This window comes from Dicentrarchus labrax, unplaced genomic scaffold (genome assembly GCF_905237075.1).
Source record: "Dicentrarchus labrax unplaced genomic scaffold, dlabrax2021, whole genome shotgun sequence".
Classification (NCBI taxonomy): Eukaryota; Metazoa; Chordata; class Actinopteri; family Moronidae; genus Dicentrarchus; species Dicentrarchus labrax.
In genome coordinates, this window is record NW_026136723.1 from 19,795,360 (window position 1) to 19,815,764 (window position 20,405).

General features: G+C 41.7%; 1 protein-coding gene across 2 annotated transcripts; it reads right to left on the reverse strand.

The window, feature by feature from the left end:
• Positions 1–1,160: 1,160 nt before the first annotated feature.
• chrna11 (cholinergic receptor, nicotinic, alpha 11) lies at positions 1,161–19,932 on the reverse strand. Of its 2 annotated transcripts, XM_051391202.1 has the most exons (11): positions 19,870–19,932; positions 16,476–16,706; positions 14,444–14,583; positions 13,962–14,006; positions 13,513–13,622; positions 13,342–13,421; positions 10,864–11,031; positions 10,576–10,770; positions 8,277–8,363; positions 6,649–6,758; positions 1,161–5,089 (listed from the first exon to the last, which is right to left on the reverse strand). In XM_051391202.1, exons 2-11 carry the CDS (start codon positions 16,525–16,527, stop codon positions 4,355–4,357), a joined length of 1,722 nt encoding a protein of 573 aa, XP_051247162.1. In that variant the 5' UTR covers positions 16,528–16,706; positions 19,870–19,932; the 3' UTR covers positions 1,161–4,354. The 2 variants fall into 2 exon arrangements, with proteins under 2 accessions (XP_051247162.1, XP_051247161.1); XM_051391201.1 differs by lacking the exon at positions 19,870–19,932 and having other exon boundaries at positions 16,476–16,731.
• Between the last annotated feature and the right edge of the window lie 473 nt (positions 19,933–20,405).

A 20,405-nucleotide genomic window follows, 5' to 3' on the forward strand; every position in this document is an offset into this window, starting at 1 on the left:
CATGCAGCACAGCATACTGGGACCCTGAGAGAGAACAGGTGTGCATGCACATGGGCTGGTGCATCTGGGTGTGTGTTTCAACATGTATTTAATTAGTGTGTTGAGGAAATGTTAATGTGATATGGGAATGCTTTGTGCAATATCTCTGACTGTTAGTCTTTTTTCGAGGTTAACTCGTAGGCTTGCTGCTTCATTTGTATGCTTTGCAGTGATTGCATCTTTTTAGCTTACATATCGCCACCCCATTTACACAGTCATAGAGCTGTGCAAGGCCTAATGTGCTTCCAGTGAGCTTCAGTTGAGTTACCCACCTGGTAAAATATCTGAGGCCTGAGAAAAAAAGCTTTAGGTCGGCACACTCTTATTAAATGAGAATTGGGGGAGAAGAAAAAAAACAACAACTGATTGATCTATGCATACACAAACCCTGAGGCTCATCTTCCCCCATGGACACACACACACACACACACACAGTCTTCACACACACACACATTCTCTCTCTTCTTTTATTCCATCTGAGTGAACACAGTAAATCTAAGTGCTGCTAGATTGCTAGCGCTGCACATTTTTCACCCTCGGAGAGAAAGAGAGGTAGCCCGTCTAACAGGGAGCCTTGCTTGGGCTGAATAAGGACCAGTACACTACTATAAATACACCCCTGACTCTTTACTCAGTCTGACACACTGACTGAGTGACACAGTCAAGGCTACGCACAAACCACACACATTCCCCACACTTGATGGACATATACTTGCATGAAAATATGTTTCTAATTTCTGTTTATTTCTGTGGTGTATATTTTCCCTTGTGGTGTGATATACAGCAGTGGCCTTTCATTTGATGTCTGTGACTGAGTTATGCTTGTCTGAGCACCCATCTCCCCTGCCTCTGTCCCTCATAAATCCGATGAATTACCCCATATACCCCCCTCTTTCCTCCATTAACCCTCCCCTCCTCCTCCACCCATCCCAACCCTCCCCCCTCCCTCCCCCCTTCTCTCCTTCCTGAACGAGTGATCAATTAAGGCCCTGTCCAGCTCTCACTGCACGTCAGCACTTTCTCTCCTCCTCTCATCCCCTCGCTCTGTCATTTTTCTCCTCTTTTTGGGTGTCGGGCCAGCCACTGTCAACACGGAGAGATAGGGAGCAGACCAAAGGTGGTAGAAAAAAAAAGAGAACCCTTTATTTTCAGGATGAGAAATGCGCTGTACAGATGTGAGTGTTTAGTTGTCAGTATGTGCTGGAAGGAGGACATCCTTTTGCAAACCCCCAGGCAGGAAGTTTACTTTCCGCCTACTAGGAGACTTGACTTTAGAGAGGAAGAGAGAGGAGTCAGAAGATGAAGAGAGGTATAGAGATAAAGTGTTTGTACAACTTTGTCTACACTCTGTGTAGCAGGTCACAGTGGGAGAATGCATGGGTACAGCCATTAGAAACAGTGTAGGTCAGGAATGTAGTAAACATATTTGTCCTATTGGATCTTTGTGTTTTGGATAAAGCAGCCAATGTTCTATATTTTTCTTACTGTCATCAAATGCCATGAAATTATCAAAAACCAACAACACATGTATCCAACTAGCCTAAGTATTTCCTGTATAGCCAAAGCCTGATGTAGCGTATTCCTTATCCCACCATTGTTTTTCAAAATCTATTTAAACACATCAATGTATAAACTCGCTACAGCACAAAATGTGTATTAATCCACAGCTGAAAATAGTCCCTTAATGTTTGCTAAAAAACTAGTGCCCAGCTGACCTGTTTTTAAGGATTATGTCTTCATTGGGAACAAACGGGCATGTGGCTGTGTGCCACAGATACTGTAGGAAAGTACTGAGAGACATAACATGTTATAGCTTTAGGTTTTCTCATTGAAGTTGCTGACAATATAAAAAAATATAGAGTAACTCCAGCTTTATCCTTTAAAGTGTTGTTTGGTTTTTGAGGAATCTCTCCTACTGTAGTCAGGCAAACCGAGGGATAACTTCTTTATGTCTTACTTTCTTACAGTTTGAATGTATGGTTGAATATTAAGCTTAGTTTACTTTGCTCCATTCATGGTTATTAGCCACTCAAATTCAGGGGAACACACTTTATCCAGGGTTTAATACAAAAACAATTGTTTTCACTATGTGGGCTATGTAGGTGTGACAGAATAAACAATATTTATACTACTACTACGTTTTCACAAAAACATAAACATATTCTTGACATTTCTATATTTATTGTCAGTGGCTGTGAACCATAGCTTTGTAACACTATCTTGGAATCAGTGAATCATCGGGAGACTCACTGAACGGAGTTGTTAAAGGTGCACTTGCTGCTTGTTGCTGCTCTGATGCTTCAAGCTATTTTGACTCATCTTTTGCTTATAATCTTGGGCCGTGTCCAAAATCCCTCCCTCATTAACTCTTTCACTATTCCCTTTATTATAGACACTCAATAGTTTGCTCTATAGTAAGCAGTAAATTGAGATTTCAGACACTTATGAATCATCATCACTGACAGATATAGTGTCATAAAAAGGACATTTTTGCATGTGTAATATGTGACATTCAGCTGTGGTCATTTTTGAGGGCACTATTACTGCATAAATGTCACATTATCTAGTACACTATAGAGTACTATACAGTATATGCTCTATATAGTAAAACAGGAAGGGTTTTGGACGCAGCCCTAGAGCATTGGAGCATTGATATAATCTAATTGTTCTAAAACTTCTAATGCGTAATACAACTTGCAATTGGGTCAGATCAGACAGCCATCCTGAACCCATAGACATCCATGAACTGAGCTAGGCTTACCTTGCATTCAGCATACATTCAAACTGCTAACAGAGACACAAAAAAGTCATTTATGGTTGTCTGACTCTTGAGAAAGTAGTGGAAAAAGTTCAGTTCCCTCAAACCCAAACTAATTTAAGACGTATTCTGTTTATTGGCTAACGTTTTCTACACAAGCTCTCTGGCTGAAGGTCGTGCCTTAAATTTAAACCTTTTAAAGCACCACTTTAGCAACTGGAGTCAATTTCATCTCTATTAAAATCCCATTGCTCATTTTAGATAGATGTGAAACCACTCATGAAGCTGTAAACCCCTGAAGGGATCTGACAGAAATTTGATAGGGCGTTGCTTCTCCATATACATTTTAAGATTCTGAATGATCTTTTTTACTTTTTTTTTTTTTTTAAAGACCTGACCTCCCATTTCAGTTTTTAAACCTTTAATATGAAATCCAATGAGATCCGCTGGCCTAATAGGAACTGCCAGATACCATTAGGTAACTGCTTCATGAGTTATTACTGGCTCAAGCCTCCACTGTGGTGCAGCTACTGGCCACTGCGATATTGATGACCGGTTAATTCAGTTTCCCGGTTGTGATAAGCACTGCACACTGTGCCGGCTGCTGAGGGGCTTTTGATCTCTGCTGATTGTTGCAGATTGGAAATCGTCTCAAAGAGATAAGGCCTTGGCAATTTAAAGTGGTTTGCGAGTGGAGAGGGGGCTTCATATTTTAAAAGCTTATTAGTCTTAAAGATTATCCAAGGTCTTTCAATTTGACGGTCATTAGATGGATGTGATTGAATAATAGATGAGATCCTCGTCTGATCTTCTCTGCTGCAGCGTTCCTGATCTTTGGTCCAGTTTTGTATATCCAAGCATCAGGCTGCTTACTCCGCCGAACTCTGCCAAAGTCAGGAGGGATGAAGTCTCGTTCCTTCACCACCGCTCTTTGTTGTCTGTCCTTGTAAAAGTCTCTTTCTCTTCTCCCCGCCCTCTCCTCCTCACATCACTTTAAATGATGCAGTCTTTTCTCAACATGTGGGAGTGAAGGACTGTCTTCCCTCCTCGAGAAAATAAAACGGCCAAATGTCTCTCTTATTTATCTGTCCCTATCCAACGCCTGTCGCTTTTCCCCTTTTATTCTCTCAATCTCCCTCTTTGCTTTAAGAGCTATCTTACTTGAGGTTGCTTTGGGATGATAATCTTCTCTTTCTGACTCATCTTTCTTCTAATTTTTTTTGTGGGGGGAGTCTTTGAATTAACCACAAGAATCCATTCCACCTTGTCAAGAATCTGATAAAGCACCCTGCTCAGTCTAATCTCCTTTTAAGTTCACTCTGTATCCCCTTCCTCATCTGTTTTCTTCTTATATTTCAGTTACAAAACAGAATGTATTGCAAAGAAAACCATTTGGGTTTTTTTTCTATTTCCCAGTTCCTCGCAATCACAAATCACAAAGCCTACAGTCCGCTGGAAATTGTTTCCTTGGATCCGGGCCCACTCCATCCTTCATCTTATATTTAATTCCCCTCATCCTTTCCTTCACGCTTCTCCTCCTCTTTTTTTCCTTTGCTTTCAAACGAAGTCCTTTGAAATAGCCTCCACAAAGTTGGGAGCAGACATGAGGATGGAGATGGTGCATATGATGTTGAAAACGCTGAACGCCACCAGACACAGGCGGTCGATTACAGCGCCTGCAAATTTCCACTGGTCGGCCACGCTCTCGGCCTCGTCCTGCTCCCGGAAACGGTCTGCCATGTAACGCACTTCCTCCAGGATAGCCTGGAGCTGGGGGTCTCCTATTCCTGAACCAGAGAACCCTCCAAGCCCTCCGGGTCCAACTCCAAAGCCCCCACCACTGGAGACAGTGCTAGGGCAGCCTGTATCCATATTAGGGGTAGGAGGTGGGGGGGAGCTGCAGAACTGAGATGGCAGGTGCGGAGGCGGGCTTCCTGCTACTCTCGGAGGCCCTGTGGAGATGTTATTCCTCTGGACAGACTCAGAGAGCATTGAAGGGTCGTCCATGCTCTGGAAGCCCATGTAAAGAAGGTTCCCATTGTTGTTAGCACTTGACTGGACGTGGAGGTGAGGGTGCCCTGCGTGGAGGGGCCCTGTTTGGAGAGGAGCCAAGTTCTGTGGGTGCAGCGGATGAAGGGTGGGGTCCGGAGGGTTTGGGATGCTCCCGCTCTGGGAGCCCGAGGAGCAGCGGCGCAAGTGGGGGGCACACGGGGGCCGCTCTGGGTCGTCGTTCTCTCCTGGACGCTTCATTCTCAAGAACCAAGCTACCCACTGCAGTAAGACGAGCTGCACCTGTGGAGAGAAACAGGGGAAATCTGATGAAACGGGAGTGAAGAACAGAGTGAAAGGATATGAAGAAAGAAAAAGTATAACAAGAAAGCTGTAAGGCATTGAGAACAACCCACACATCTAGACCTTGACATAACATAAGTTAAAAGTCGAGTGAATAGCTTCATTTGTCGTGCATTGGATTGTTGCTGTTTCCAACCTTGCGTCTTGTTTCAAATGCAGCTGCACTTGTAAGTAGAAGTAGGAGGTTGTCACCAGGGACGCCCAGTTAAAGAGCCTGAGGCGAAGAAGATTTTTTAGCTTGGATTGTGATTCCAGCAGAGAGGATACTTAAAAAGACTGCATTAAATTTAAACTGTGGAATCATTGAGATCGACTATCAGATTACTGTTTCATGACTATAATGAGCTTGCAATAATGTTTCAGTAAGCTGCCGCATTAAAATAAAGAGAAAATGAGCTGCTTGCAAGTTGGTACAAATTTAAAACTTGTTTTTTTGACTCCCCTCTGCTCTCCTCTAGTCCCCGCTCCTTGTTTCCTCTGTTCTCCGCTACCGCAACATTAAAACAAAACTCCCTCGGAAAAAGACTACATGTCCCCTGAAAGGGCATATTGGCCCAACAGCATCCAGATGGGTGTCTGGCATCTAATGAGAAGCTAATGTCCAGATGACTGCTCAATTAGTCTCCACCGAGTGTGTTTACTGGCCAGGTAACAGTCCCTGTTGCTGCTGCTGTTGATGTTGTTTTTGTCCGGGGCTGCAATCATGAACTGTGCTGGTTCGATGCACTCATCTGAACCACATCAATTAACTCCTTAATTGGCCATTGGACTGTCTGAACAGGCCATTCATCAACAGAACGTCCTTGCAATGCATCAATATATACAGCATCTGCACTCTCATTCAACCGAGCTATTTTTACATATATTGATAAATGTAGTTTGTCAATTTTTCTCTGCAGTCAAAACGTAAATCCCGGAAAAAATATATCTTAAAATGCCAAACATATGTAACATGTTGAGTAATATCACAGAAATAATTAGAAAATGTTCCCATTTAGAAAGACTCATTTTCTTTACCACCATATTTTTGATATTAAAACAAAACTTTTGTAAAAAGCCTTGATGCATTTTTTAGCATTAAACAGAAGGAAAGAAAAATAAGAAGAGGGAATAAGAAGAGGGAATGAGTCAAATCAAATCCACCCACATATCCAGAGCACTTTGAAAAGCACTCCTGTGGAAGTCTGTGGCGAGGCATTTGATGAACACGCTCAGGCAGACTGACACTGCCGGATGAGTCACAGCAGAGGAAGTCGGAGAATGAAAAGAGAAAAGAAACTGGCAGAGAAGCACAGGTAGTGCTAACAGATAGATGAAATGTTACTGAAAATGGGAGAGCAGAAGTGATATTAATGCTGTAATAGAGATTAATAAAAGCAATAGCATACTGTAACTGAAATAGAGGAGACCAACCCTTTACAGGATTTAACAATCTGGAAAGCAGTATGTGACTGATGATACACTTGAGGTTATGATGAACAGTCTGAGCTCAGCCTCACCCATTTGGGCATGTTTCCTCCATTTGGATCGTGGTGATGATACTGCAGAACGACCACTGTGGCGATGACTGACATCCCAACGATGATCATTATACTGGCAAAGTACTGACCTGAGAGTAGAGTGTCCAGCAGTGTTATATTTCATTTTTCACACACTGTAATTTACTATTACCATTTCCTACAATGCAATCATAAAACACACTTTCATGTTATTCACCAATACCCTCACAACATGGAGGAAAACATTTTATTTCAGTGGTTATTTCACAGAAATGTGACCAAAAAATACTGAAGAATAACAGATTTGTAAGTATTCTTTTCTCTGTTTCTCTCCTGCTTTATTCAAAATGAACACATCCTTTGTTAAAATCTTTATGCCAACCAGAATACAGACACCACCAACTGAAGAGTGTGTTTGTAAAATCAATGAACATATCAAGACTCCACCAGGGTAGTTATTTTTACTAAAAAGAATCCTGCTGAAGGCAGCGCTCTGGTGATTATGAAGTTTTTAATGACCAGGATTTGTGTCTTTAGGCAAAGATGTCCATGCATCTGTCTCTGGCTGCAATCTCACCTCACTAAACATAATTTCCGGCAGTGTGCCCGCAATCAATTTAGCCAATTAAATTTTAAGGCAAACAGATGGCTAAAATAAATTCTGTTGTTCTGGGTTTTATACTTTGTCACTTAGTAGCTCTACGACTGCCTAGTAATATGTTCTAATAGTGTAGTTGTTTTTCTTTCTTTCTTACTTGGGAGAGAGGTGTGATATCTGGGACAAACTGTAAAGACCTCTGTGACTTTTAGCCGTGCTAGAGGCTATATGAATGTCAATGTTGGTTTTTTGTTCTACCCCTTTGGTTCAGACTAAAATATCTCAAAAAGTATTTAATGGATTGCCATATCTTTGGTGCCCAGGAGATGAATCCTAATTACTCTAGTGACATTTTCCATAGTTCCACCATGAGGTTGACATTTGTGGTTTTGAGTCTCAACAAGCATTGCCATGAAATGTGGTACAAATATTCAGGATGAATTATGATCATTTTGAGCCTTTTCATCTAGAACCATCATCAGGTCAAATAATCTGATAATCCAACGCTTTGGTTTATGACCAAATACCTGCAAAACTAATGTCAGTCCCATCAGCCTCAGTTGTACTTTGAGTTTAGTGCTGATTAGCACATTAGCATGCTAACACACTGACCTAGGATGATAAACATGGTATACCTGCTAAACATCAGCTTCTCAGCAATGTTACTGTGACCACATTAGCTTGCAGACATTCGCTCAAAGCCCCATTTTGTCAGCCTCACAGAGTCTTGGTGATATATAAATAAACCTGACTTGACTGTTAACCCCCAGAGCTCAACCAGCTACTTCCTACTGTACACCACTAGGAATTACTGCAGAGAAAGAGGTCAAACATTGATTATCACTGTCAGATGGAAAACTTGTTGCAGCATCTCTAACGAGTACATCTTGACTTCATATTGACAATCATTAAATGTTGTTATAGAAATGGGATTTAATTGGTTGTCAAGTTAAACAACTTGCTCAATAAAGACCACGTGAAACAACAACTCGTGAAAAACATACACACACTAACACTGTCTCTCACATACCTATCAGAGGGACGGAGTCAGACGTGGCTGGCATGATCTCTGCGACCAGCAACATGAAAACAGTCAGAGACAGCAAGACAGTGATACCTGTAGATAGATAGATAGATAGATAGATAGATAGATAGATAGATAGATAGATAGATAGATAGATAGATAGATAGATAGATAGATAGATAGATAGATAGATAGATAGATAAAGATTTTGTCTCCTGAGTAGTGCTCTCTTTTGACAAATTGCATCAGTGTGTTTGGTATTTTGATAAATGGTCACACTCGGGATGAGACCAGGTTTCGATTTATGTAAATGACCAGCTAATGCTCATCCAGTGAATTACATTTTGACATTCTGTACTTCTACAGCAAAAAAAAAAAAGCAATTCCGCACAGCAAATGGCCATTTTTTAAAGTTGTCCAAACTCCGCCAGCGTGCACGTGAACACACGCCCCATACACTCCTGCACTGCAAACTCATCTCCATCTTCATTTATCTACCTCCACGCTATCTGTCTCACTTCTCCAGCAGACAGAATTTAAGGAGTGCTTTGCTGGCATAACTGTCCCCATTCAGAAACATTCAATTAAACTCCCAGGCAGAGAGATAAAATATGAATGCCCTTTAAGGATATTAAGAAAATTAAAAATGCTACTTTAATGTTGCCTTTTTTTCTCAGGAATGACACTTATTCTTTTTAAAAGCAAGCTCCTCTAACCCTAAAGGCCCAGCCACTTGGTCCCCATGGCTCCTCCATCAAGCGGAGTGACAGAGTATTTTCCTGGAAGGCAGTGTGTAAGCTCTCTCCCCCTAATCAATTCACTAGCCTTAATTACATCAATAGGTTAATTGGCCGTGTGTGTAAAGCTTGGCATTTTTTTTCTGTGGAGAAATGCTGCGTAATGCATCCTGTATTGAGGTTAAGGATATGCTTTGACAATGCCGTCGTGGTTTCCTCCTGCGTTCCCTCCCACTCAGACATGAGTCAAAAAGGCAGAAGCATTTATCTAAATGCTTTGGTGTATTTGGTGAGTGGTCGGGCTGGGACGTCAGGAATAAGGCAGCAAAGAATATTTATTTATTCCATTTATTTGAAGATTATTCAGTTAATTTTTAAATTTTTTCCAACAGTCTAAAACCCAGAGATATTTCTATTTACATAAAACAGGAAAGAGCACAAAAACCTCTTATTTGAGAAAATTGAAGCAGAAAATTTGGCCTTTTTGCTTCATAAACGTCTAAAACAGATAAATTATTATCAAAACATGATTTATTCTGCTGACCGACTATTCGACCAATTGACTTATCCTTTTAGCTTTAGTCATACATTTGATGAGGGCATTCAACTTAAACAGATATTAAAATGTATTTGCAGCACAGCCTTCCAGCCTATTATAGTGTGATTTGGTTGTCTCCCACTTTTCCTCCTCATCTGTCCTCCCTCTCTCTTTTGTGCTGTCCCCTCTCATCCTTTTCGAATCCGTCTCCTGTCGGTGTTCCCTTTTCGTTACCCTTCCCACACACATCCATCTCCGATCCTCCTCCTTGCATTTTTCATCTTTCTATTTCATCCTGTAATCCCTCTCCTCTCTCAGCTCCACACCTTCTCCCTGTGCCTCTTTCATCCCACCCCATAGTCCTCAGTGACACTTCTTTTTTCTCCCCTTTATTCTAGGAAGGTTTGCTTGTTGTGAATGCTCAGTAGGTTGGATGTTGAGCGAAGGGAGTGTTGTTGCCTTTTCAATGCAGATTTTCCATTCCTGGTCCGTGATGGAAATCCACCAGAATGGAAGCACGTTGCACAACTCTTCTATTCTTCTCATGTTTTATTCACTTCACCAAACTTCTGAGGTTGTTTTCAGTTTCCCTTCTGACAGTCATGTGACTTATATGAAGTAAATCACCATATATATTAAGCATATACAGCTCTTCATCTTTTGTTAAAAATACTTTATACAGAATACCATTCTAATTTATATACGTTTGTATGTTCGAGTTTGTGTATCAAGTCACTTAAGTGTTGTACCTTTGAGGGTGAATATGGTATTTTGTAGAATGTTTTTTACTTAAAAAATTAGGATAATGTTGTTTTGTATACCTGGTAGTTAAAGCCAAGTCAAATAAACCAACCAATGAACTTTATATAAGGAAACTGGAAATAGCGTCAGACACCACCAGATAGACAATTGGCCTGCACCTTACTGTGTGTGCGTTCCCCTTGCATTAAACTAACAAGCCATCTTTTCCCACTTCCTGTGTCTTGTTGCCCCACTGCCACTGCCTCCTTGTTCTTTTCGATCCACTCACCCAGTGAGATCTTCTCCCCAGAGTCAGCTGGTAGCACAAAGATGAGTAGGGTCATCGAAGACAGCAGCACACAGGGGATGAGCAGGTTCAGGGCATAGTAGAGCGTCCGTCGACGTATTGTCACCACAAATGTCACATCCGGATAAGGCTCCTTGCAGCAATCATAGAAGGCCTCGTTTCTGTTGCCGGGAACCCCTGGAAGAATAAGTACAGAGAGATATTGGCTCTGCTGCTCTGTGACTGGACGTTTTCAATTAGCATAAAACGCAAAGGTTTCACCTTACTCACCAATTAAGTCCCACTCCCCATTGGGCATGTAGCCTGAGATGTCAGCATCGTTCATTTGGAGGTCCAGCAGCCATCCGTCATACGTCCAAGAGCCGAACTTCAGCTCACACCTCTGGATGTCAAAAGGGAACCAGCGAACATCCACGTTGCATGTGCTCATAAAGATTCCTGAGAAGGACACAAAAGATGACAAATGAACAGGAGGCAGTGAATTAAAGCTCCTCAATCAATTCACTAAATGACAACAGTGACCTCGGCTGTTTTCTGTACAGAAGTGACAAGGGAAAGATGTATCAGAGGACCACTTGTGTTGTGCAGAAAGCCTGTTCTGAATAACAAGTTGCTTGTCAGAAAGATTCTTTCATTCATTTCATATCCAGCCAGCTCTAAAGAGCTCTTTACTCAACCCCCTTGCATATACTTTTTTATACAGAAATGGTGTGAGAAATGCTGCACCACAACCAAGTGCACACTGCAATAGGGTTTTTATTAACGTTGTGCAAGTCTACAGAGAGTTTACTGGTATGAAATTGAGTTGGGAGGCTGGAGAGGTGAAAGCAAAGACTAGATTAGGAACAATCTCCCATCAAAGAAATGTTTGTAAAAAACGCCTGGCAGCAGTATTGTCAGTCACGGTTTCAGATATTCAAGCAAACAAATGCTGTTTCTGCGCTCTCCCTGCACACACAGCTGTTAGCTAGGCCTCGGCAATAGAAGGGAAACATCAACAGAGACACTGAAAAATGAGATTGTGCACAGTGGCCTAATCAGATTACCACCTTTATTATGCAAAATAAACACACTCATATGCATATGCATCGGCACGCCCAGGCACAAAATCATAAGGACACACTTGGTATCCTCCCACACAAACGAAGAATCACAATGATCGTCGCAGTGGTCGCTGGCAAACTCAGAGCCTTAAAGTGATTAGTGAAATAAACGAATCAAGCCTGTTTAGACGTTCATACGCACACAGAACCAAAATGCCAATGAAGCCTCGCAGCCCTCAAAGACATTCATTATGAGGATGTCGACATGCAAATCAGCCTTCAGAGAGGAATGAAAGCAGAGTTTAGAGAAGTGTAAAGAGGTTAGCAGGTTGAACGCTGGTTTCAAAGCAGAGGTTGAACACGAAATGACACAAAATTAAGTAGTAGTCATACCTTTTTTTTCTCTTTATAAACTCCCTGCTCAAATCAAGTTACTGACATTAAAGTTCTTGCAACTGGCTGCCTTTGCTTCATATAATTACTCCCATTAAATTACACTGATTATGTAAAAGTAGATGCCTTTTCAGGCTACTGATCTGTGCACCTTCATGCATAGTATATTTCTGTAACCTGCTTCTCACAGACATCCAGTAACCTTGAAGCACTCACAAATAAGACACCTGGATTCTTCTGCTGCCTGGAACAATCTCTCTCCCTCCCGCAGCACAGATCCCAAAATAAAACTCCATCATCATTCTGAAAATCCCTTCCCAAAAAGGCATTACCAGGCCCAGAGACAAGATTTCCTCCTTGCAAATGTCACCCAATCAAGATATGTGCTAAAAACCTGTTACACCTTATGTGCTGTTTACCATTAAACCCAAACACAACACCTTTACCTCTGCAGTTACAAGAGGTATTCTTCAAATTATGGTGTGCAGCAGACACCTGGGATCCTACGCCTTTGAATTATTTACTGTGCGTCAAGCTCCTGTTCCATGCCTGCCACCCACAGACCTGTTGCCTTTTATTTACTGACAATAACAGCTCAAAAAGACCTCCAGAATCGCAACCGGGCTTGTGTGAGGGAGTCAAAAAAGCAGGGTTGCTGCTCTACTGCTTCATTTTTCCATTTACTCTCTGTCCTGATCTCTTTCTGATCACGTTTTGTGGTAAAAACCTCTCCTCCTCCTCCGCATTATCTTTTTATTCTTTTCCCTAATTGGCTCAGGTCCAAATTGCGGCATTAAGGAGAGTTATTTACATTCAGCAGCAGCCTATTAATAAACATGGCCACTGAATAGAATTGATAGGGTGGCTTTCTGATCTTTTACTTTGACTTTTACTTCAGAAGGCTATTTCAACTCAACGCCTCCTTTAACACCAGGGATTTAGTCCGCTGTAATCTGGTGTATAAAGAAACGACTGAGAAAAGCCAAAGTAAAGACCTGTGTAAACCCAGGGGAGCCGTTACTTTCGCAGGCTTGCACAGGTCTTGCGTTTGGGTTTAGACAGGAAACGAAGGAAGCTAACATCTCCTATTTATAGGTGTTACTCATAGCTCTGGGAACGTCTCACCAGTGAGTAACCAGGGATGCTGTTTCATACTAATAAAATATTAATGTCAAGTGTACAAACAGGGGAGACATGCAGAGATTGCAGAATGAGATGCTGCCGTTGCACCGCAGGGACATGAGGAAGTGATAGGAAAATGAGAAAGGGATGAACAATAATGAGAGCATGAAGGGGGGAAAAAAAGACTCACCTGGGGGCAGGTACTCGGCGTAGCCACTGGAGTTCACCAGAACATTGGTCTTAAAGGTGGAGTCAAAGTCGTCATCTGCACTGAGGAAGGACAGATGGGGAAGTGACACTACTTGTGGAAATATAATGTGTGCGTACGAGGTGTGTGTTAAGACGTTTATGCGTGTTTTACCTGTTGTAGAGCAGGATGTCTGGGGTCCAGACCTGATCTGTGGTGAAGCGTAGGTTTTTCACTCCAGGATGTTCGCTCTGGTTCCACTGGAGATAATGGTCGAACCAACTCTTAAACACACAGACAGATACAGTCCTTATCCTGGTGGACTAACAGGCAAGCTGCTTTATCTCCAGTCTCCTCTGCTGTTCAGAGTATACTTCAAACAAAACTTTACTTTTGTGTATTTATTTAGGCTACTGACAAAAAAGGTGAATTATTTCTGAGAAACAACTTTACTTTTTTCTGAATTTTAAAGGTCTTATCATGGGATTCACAGAGTGTAGGTCATCGCCTTAATTTACATGTCAAAGACCATGTAAACTAGTTTGAATAAAAATCACCTCAACCCATAACAGCAGCACATTTATTATCGCCCCAAGCATTCAGAGTCTCCAAGGGGTCCTTACCATCCGTAGCCATATGTTAGTGGTGAGCACCTGGTTCTTCTCATCCTGCAAAACATTTCAAACATCTTTAGCACTTCTATTTTCTTAAAAATCAGTTGCTGTGTAAATCATGAGGGAATAGCTGAATATTATTGTGCAGCCTTACTAAAGTTTACAGAGGTTATTATCTTAATTTTTACCTTTAAAGCCAAAACTATTTTTAAAAAGCCTGCTGTTATCACCATTATCATTATTAATATCACAGAATGCCTGACTAGGCCCCAAATGAATATTTTAATTTTCTTTTTTTTGTTTCCAAATTAAATAACAAAACAAACTAGAGGCTGCAAATGCTTTTTGCTCTCCGAGAAAACAAGCTTCTTTACAGATTCATTATAAACGTCATCATTTAATATTTTAATATTAGAAATATTTTTTCTCACACTCTTAATTCAGCCAACTGGTGAATGAGGTTGAGAACAACTGTGCCTGCGGACACCTACCACGTCCATGATCTGGATCAAACTGAGGGAGAAGACAACGGTGAGAGGGTGGGAGTCGTTCCCCACCGGCCGCTCCATCCGGTTGTAGTCTTTCAGGAGGTTCTTCAATAGGTTCCTCTGGTGAGGACCCTGCAACGACACTGGAGAGGCAGAAAAATATCATATAAACCTGATAAAATGTTCACCTGCCAGCTCCACACTCCATAATAAAAACCTCTGTTTTGTTAAAGTCTGTGTCACCCAGAGAGCCCTTAATGACAGAATAAGTCTGTGTCTCTTGTGAGGTGAATAAAAAGAACACCAGGCTTCAAGGAAAACCTCCAATAAAAATCTCACTAGGGAATCAAATGAGACTTTGTGGTGGGAGTACGGTCAAGCAGGGAAGAGTAAAAAGAAAATCAGAAGATCAGCTGATCCAATCAGGAGAATCAGACTAAAAAGCAAAGAGATAGAGGAAAATGAGATTTAATGATGAAACTAGCAGAAATAAAAACGGATCTTTTATCACCATTAGTCACACTTACACAGACTTTTATGGTTTAAACCTTACAAATGAAATATGAAGAGGTCCAGCTCCTCAGTCAGAATAAAATATATAACATTAATGTTAAAAAATACTGCAGGAAATCACCAAACAGGAGAAAGATTCAGAGGGAGCGTGCAGAATAGTCAGTAAACAAATAGTAATCTAATTAGAAATAGCAGGAAAACCCTATTAAGGGATAATTGGCACTAATGAATGTATAATTAGTTTACTTTGAAATGCTCAGAGTAATACAAATGTAATTTTGAGTCGAGATGTTTACGGACTTTAGAAGCAAATTGAATGGACTTAGAGGGAGTGTAAGGTGACTTTACCCTACAAACAGTGAAAACCAATTTAAATTGTAAAGGATGTCGTGTTACTGTGGCTTAGTGGTTCTATCAGAACACAGACGAGCTTCATTCAAACTCATAGATTCTGTCTTAGTGTCTAGGGTATTTCCCACAGATGCAATAGTGAAGCAATTAAAAAAATGAGGTCTTGGATTTGAAAATATCACTCAGTCTGGTGTTATATAATCTCAGTAAAGTGCTGGAGAAGCAGACACAGAACATATGAGACACAGTCGAAACAGTATGGAGAAATTGTTTTTCTCCTGACTTTAAAGCTCGTTCTATCTTTGGCGTGTTAGAGAGATGAAAAAGTCCTGGATGTTTCCTTAAATCTAGTGTTTTTAAAATTCAGTCTGAAACTTTTGCCTCATCTGTCCTCTTGACTTTTATTTTCCTGGACTTCTAAAGCATCTTCTTCAAAACACAAACAAACAGAAACACATTTCACTGCTGGTACTTCTTCTGCCTGTGGGGATAAGTTCACCCACTCTCCTCTCGGCTCTGTCATCCACTGTCAAGCCTTTATATTCAGCTACGACTTCTGCTGCTCGGAGCCCCATCAGCTCGGATGCAGTAACACGTCCACAACAGGGCGACAAGAAGGAAGAGCCAATCTATATGTGCAGCTCAATTGATCTGTGACCTGTTTTCTGTGTGTGTGTGTGTGTGTGGGGGGGGTTAAAGATCCCCTGACAGATTTGGACATAAAAAGGGGCTTGTGGAATGAGGAGAGAAAAGCAATGAGATGTTATGACTGCTCAGATTTATCTACACGCTGTCTCTGTCATCTGACTCACTGCACAGACTAGATGTCAATCTGTCTGTTTAAAGCATCGCATGTAGAGGCATCCAACCCCCCCTCAGGTCAACTCAGCAGTGTATCCGGTAAAATAAGAACACAGTTGCGAAAAGATGTAAACAAGCAAGCAAACAGGTGAGACAGATTCTCACTTTTTCGTCTTTTTTTTTCTACTTTGAATTCTTATTCCAGTCTACACTTCACCGATCAAGCATCAACACCACCGACTCCAATTTCTGAATTCCTATAAAATCCCACACTTTGCGACTAAAGTGCCGCTGCTGCAATCTAATTCCTGAAAACAGAATTAAAGACAGAGAGAGGGAGAGAGAGGGAGAGAAAGGCAAGCAGGCTCACCGTGGATCAAAGCAGAGAATCCAGAGAGGAGAAGAGCCACCGAGTGCCACATCCTGGTGGTAAGGAGCAGGAGAAAAGAGGTGGCAGAAGAGGAGAAGCTCCGGGTGTTGAAGGAGGAGGAGGAGGAGGAAGAGGAGGGTAGGGAGGAGAGGGAAGACCGACTCAGGAAGCTGCTGGAAATCGCCTGGTCTGCATCCAGTCGGCATCAGAGGGAAGGAGTGTGAGCGTGTGCTGGGAGAGAAAGGGAGCTGAGAGGAAGAGGAGGAAGGAGAGAGGAGGAGGAGGAGATGGTGGCTGTGAGCCTCTCTCTCTCTCTCTCTCTCTCTCTCTCTCTCTCTGGGAGGTAGGACTAAAATGGAGAGCACAAGAGAGAAAAATGTCAGTGATGGGGGGTGAAAGGGCTGAAGATGGAGCAGGAGGTGGAGGAAGGAGAGGTTGTAATTGGTCTGTCGCCATGAGTTGACCTTATTAAAGACAACAGAAACAGATGATGCACATGATTTTAAATGATCTGAGGGAGAACTGATTGAAAAAATGTTAAATGTGAAAGGAAATCCATACAGTCAAAAAGTGGAAAAGTCTTCCAAAGAGGTCAGTGCAGGGGAAGAAAACAGACACTAAGAGTCAAAGGGAACACAGAAACCTGAAGTAGCTGGAAATCCCATCCTGTTATTGTTCATTTTGCCTTTTAGTGTCTGTTTTTGTGCACAAATTGAGCAAAATATTGTGGGGGGGAAAAAATCACTCTGCATTTAATGTCTCCCTTCCTTTTGTGAAAAGGAAAACTGTAAAAGATAAATGACTATTTAAAGCCTTCACACTTCATTGTGTGTGTAATGGCTGGTGTGTAGCACGACATGTGTCAAAAATATATGCACAGCTGGTTACACGTATGATAACACACGACAGCAGTTACGCTCAGGCAACTGCTAGACTGCAACTGTGTGTGTGTGAGAGAGCTGCCCCCCTGCTCAACGGGGGTTGAGCTTTGAATCATGGGGGCAGATGGACTCCAGTTTAATTGAGAAAGTGCTGGGCTCTGCAGGAGGGCATCGGGAATGTGCATAGTTAAACTCTACTTCTCATTTGTCCTCACGAAATGCTGATGCAAGGGCAGAGGCAGCGAGAAACCGTAAGACTGAGGGAGAGGGAGATTGAGGAGGGGAGGAGGGGAAGGGGGGAAGCAAGAGAGGAGGAAGAAAGAGTTGGACTGTATAATAGATTACCCTATTACTTCTACTGCCCTTCGGAATTACCCCTCTCCTAGGCAGCCTGTCACACATCCAGAGCGCACCAGAGCTACAGATTCATGCTCGGCTGCACACAGAGGATGGAGAGTGGCCCTCGGAGGCAAAAAGAAGGATGGCTAAGTCACCGGTTAAACCAGACAAAACTGCACCAGGCATGGAGCGAGGACACACAGTGTGCCTCAGCAATGTATCATCAGAGGAGAAGCGTCCTGTTGCTGCTGCTGCTGCTGCATCCCTGCAATATTGCTGCTTAAATGTGTGAGAAATTGACTTTGAGTTCATCTTGTGGAAGGAAAAAAAAAAAAAAAAAGCTTCTTTAGCTGTTATGCACCAAGCACCAGTGTGACACAGTGCCAAAAACAAAAATTCATTACGCTTCATAAAAACACAGATTGGAGGCACTGAGGCGTGGGTGACATCTGGTGGTTTGTTTTCCAACTGCATGCTGGCTGGAGCTCAGCAACACTGGCAGGAGTTTCTTCTTTTTTTTTGAGTGAGGTGACGGTGTTAATTAACGAGGAAGAAACTGAGCTAAATGAAACGAGAAGATGATGAGAGCCAATGCTATAAAGAGAAGGCTAATTAGGAAACAATACAGGCAGATGAATGAAAACACTGAGCAGAGTGTGGAATAGAGCCATATCAATGATGAGGATAGTTGGAGGAAGAGAAAGAGGATTATGAACATCATGTGGACAATAACATGGTGCTAATGGTGCCACAGATCACTCTCTGCATAATAATTTTGTTGATCCTGATTGTGGTTGTAATTGCGCAGCAGTGGTGGCCATCGCTCTGACCTGGCATGACTACAGCTCATCCCTCTCTGTGCTAAATGCTGAATGCCGCCCCTCACAATGCAGCCATCAGCCATTAGGGCTGCTGTGCTGTGTTTTTTTAATTACTCTGCTGATTGGATTAGGCCCTCTCCTACGCTGACACGTCCCCTCCACTTAATAGGGTGTTATCGACAAAGCCAGCACATACATCCACTCGCCTGTGACGTCTGATTTGTCAGAGTGGCCTTTTTTTTTTGTCTTGAATTGAGTCGAGTAGATGAAGTTCTCTTCTAACACACAATTATATCCTGCCCCAGCAAGCCCTGGAGCAAGCTGGACAAAAGCTGGACTGTTATCTAATAAAATTTTATGGTGTGAAATCTTAAAAGAGTATTGCACTGATTTAGCGTGAGCACATAAATAAGATTGTCAGACAGTTGACAGTGAGGCAGAACCAGATATACTGTCTGTTTTATTCCACATATTCCTCTTGTCGCTTACCCACAATGCAATTTAACTTGGGCAGAGATTTGGTTGTGTTATGCTAGTGGCGGTAAATGTAACTAGCCACTAGCTCTCGTCTACACTGACTATGAAGCTGCAGCCAGGAGTCACTTAGCTTAGCTTAGCATAAAGATTTTGTTCAGGTTTTGTTCAGATTACACAATTGGCCTACCAACACCTTTAAAGCTCATTACGTCTCATGCATTGTTTGTTTAATCCATACCTAAGTTGTGGTTTTACACTGGGTCATGGGTCAGACTATTTCTTGTGTTAATCAGCTAGCTGTTTCCCCCTGTTTCAAGTCTTTATGCTAAGCTAAGCTAACCATTTATTGGTTGCAGCTTTAAATGAGGAATTACACTTGAAGCCATTTAAAAATTTAATTATATTTAGTTTCTATTAACAGGATTTCTTTGAGAACTGTTGGAAATGTTCTTGGATGGATGCATAAGTTCAAATGCTGATGGACTTAACAGTTATAACAATAACTAACATTAAGTACTAACAATAACTAACAATAACAATAACAGTTACTCTTAAAGGTCATGGAGGTGCTTTTAAAGAGTCTGAATAATGTAGTTGAAAGAATACAGGATTTGTTTATGTATAGTGAGAAAGGGATATTCAACCATTTTACCCATTTATAGGTCAACAAATGTATTTGTAAGAGAATATTGTGAGTGTAATGTTTTATTCTATATCGACATTTTTCTTGCAATTTTCTCTTTGATATATTCTCTAAAGATATCTGATGAATAATATCTTTGAAGAAAAGAATGACTGTAATGTACTGACACATCAATGTATGGTAAGAAACAGGAAACAGCCACAGAAACCACAGTGACTTCCACCAAAGCTTACCTCTGCACCTCGCTGTGTGTGAAGTCAGAAATTGTAGCTTTGGGGCGCCCGGTTAGCTCAGTGGGTAGAGCTGGCAACCCATGTACCGAGGCTGAGTCCTTGCTGCAGCGGCCCAGGGTTCAAATCCGACCTGCAGCCCTTTGCTGCATGTCATCCCCTCTCTCTCTGCCCCCATTTCCTGTCTGTCTTCAGCTGTCCTATCAAAAAATAAAGGCAATAAAAGCACAAAAAAAAAAACATTAAAAGAAATTGTAGCTTTGTATTTAACAGCTCCAGTTTGTGCCTCTCGTGTATAATCATTACATGTGAACGACAGAGCTCAGCATCTGATTTTTTTTTTTAAAAATACCATGCAATCTTTTCAAAACCGGAAAGGTAATTAGACAAAACGTACCACTGTTATCAAGTTAGAATACTCTCATCTCAATTAGAAAATCCTGTTTGTTGCACAATTATAAAGATTATTAACCTGTTTCCCAAGTTGTGACTTAGTCTCAGTAGCCTGATATTTCTTTGCTTAATTAATACAACATGGA

Excerpts from the sequence above, each read along its gene's own strand:
- chrna11 (XM_051391202.1), bottom strand. The coding sequence starts at position 16,527 with ATGTGGCACTCGGTGGCTCTTCTCCTCTCTGGATTCTCTGCTTTGATC. Across the intron at positions 11,032-13,341 it reads CGCCGAGTACCTGCCCCCAG|GAATCTTTATGAGCACATGC; the intron begins GTGAGTCTTTTT and ends TGTCCTTCTCAG. Across the intron at positions 8,364-10,575 it reads TGGGGAGAAGATCTCACTGG|GTATCACTGTCTTGCTGTCT; the intron begins GTGAGTGGATCG and ends ATCTATCTACAG.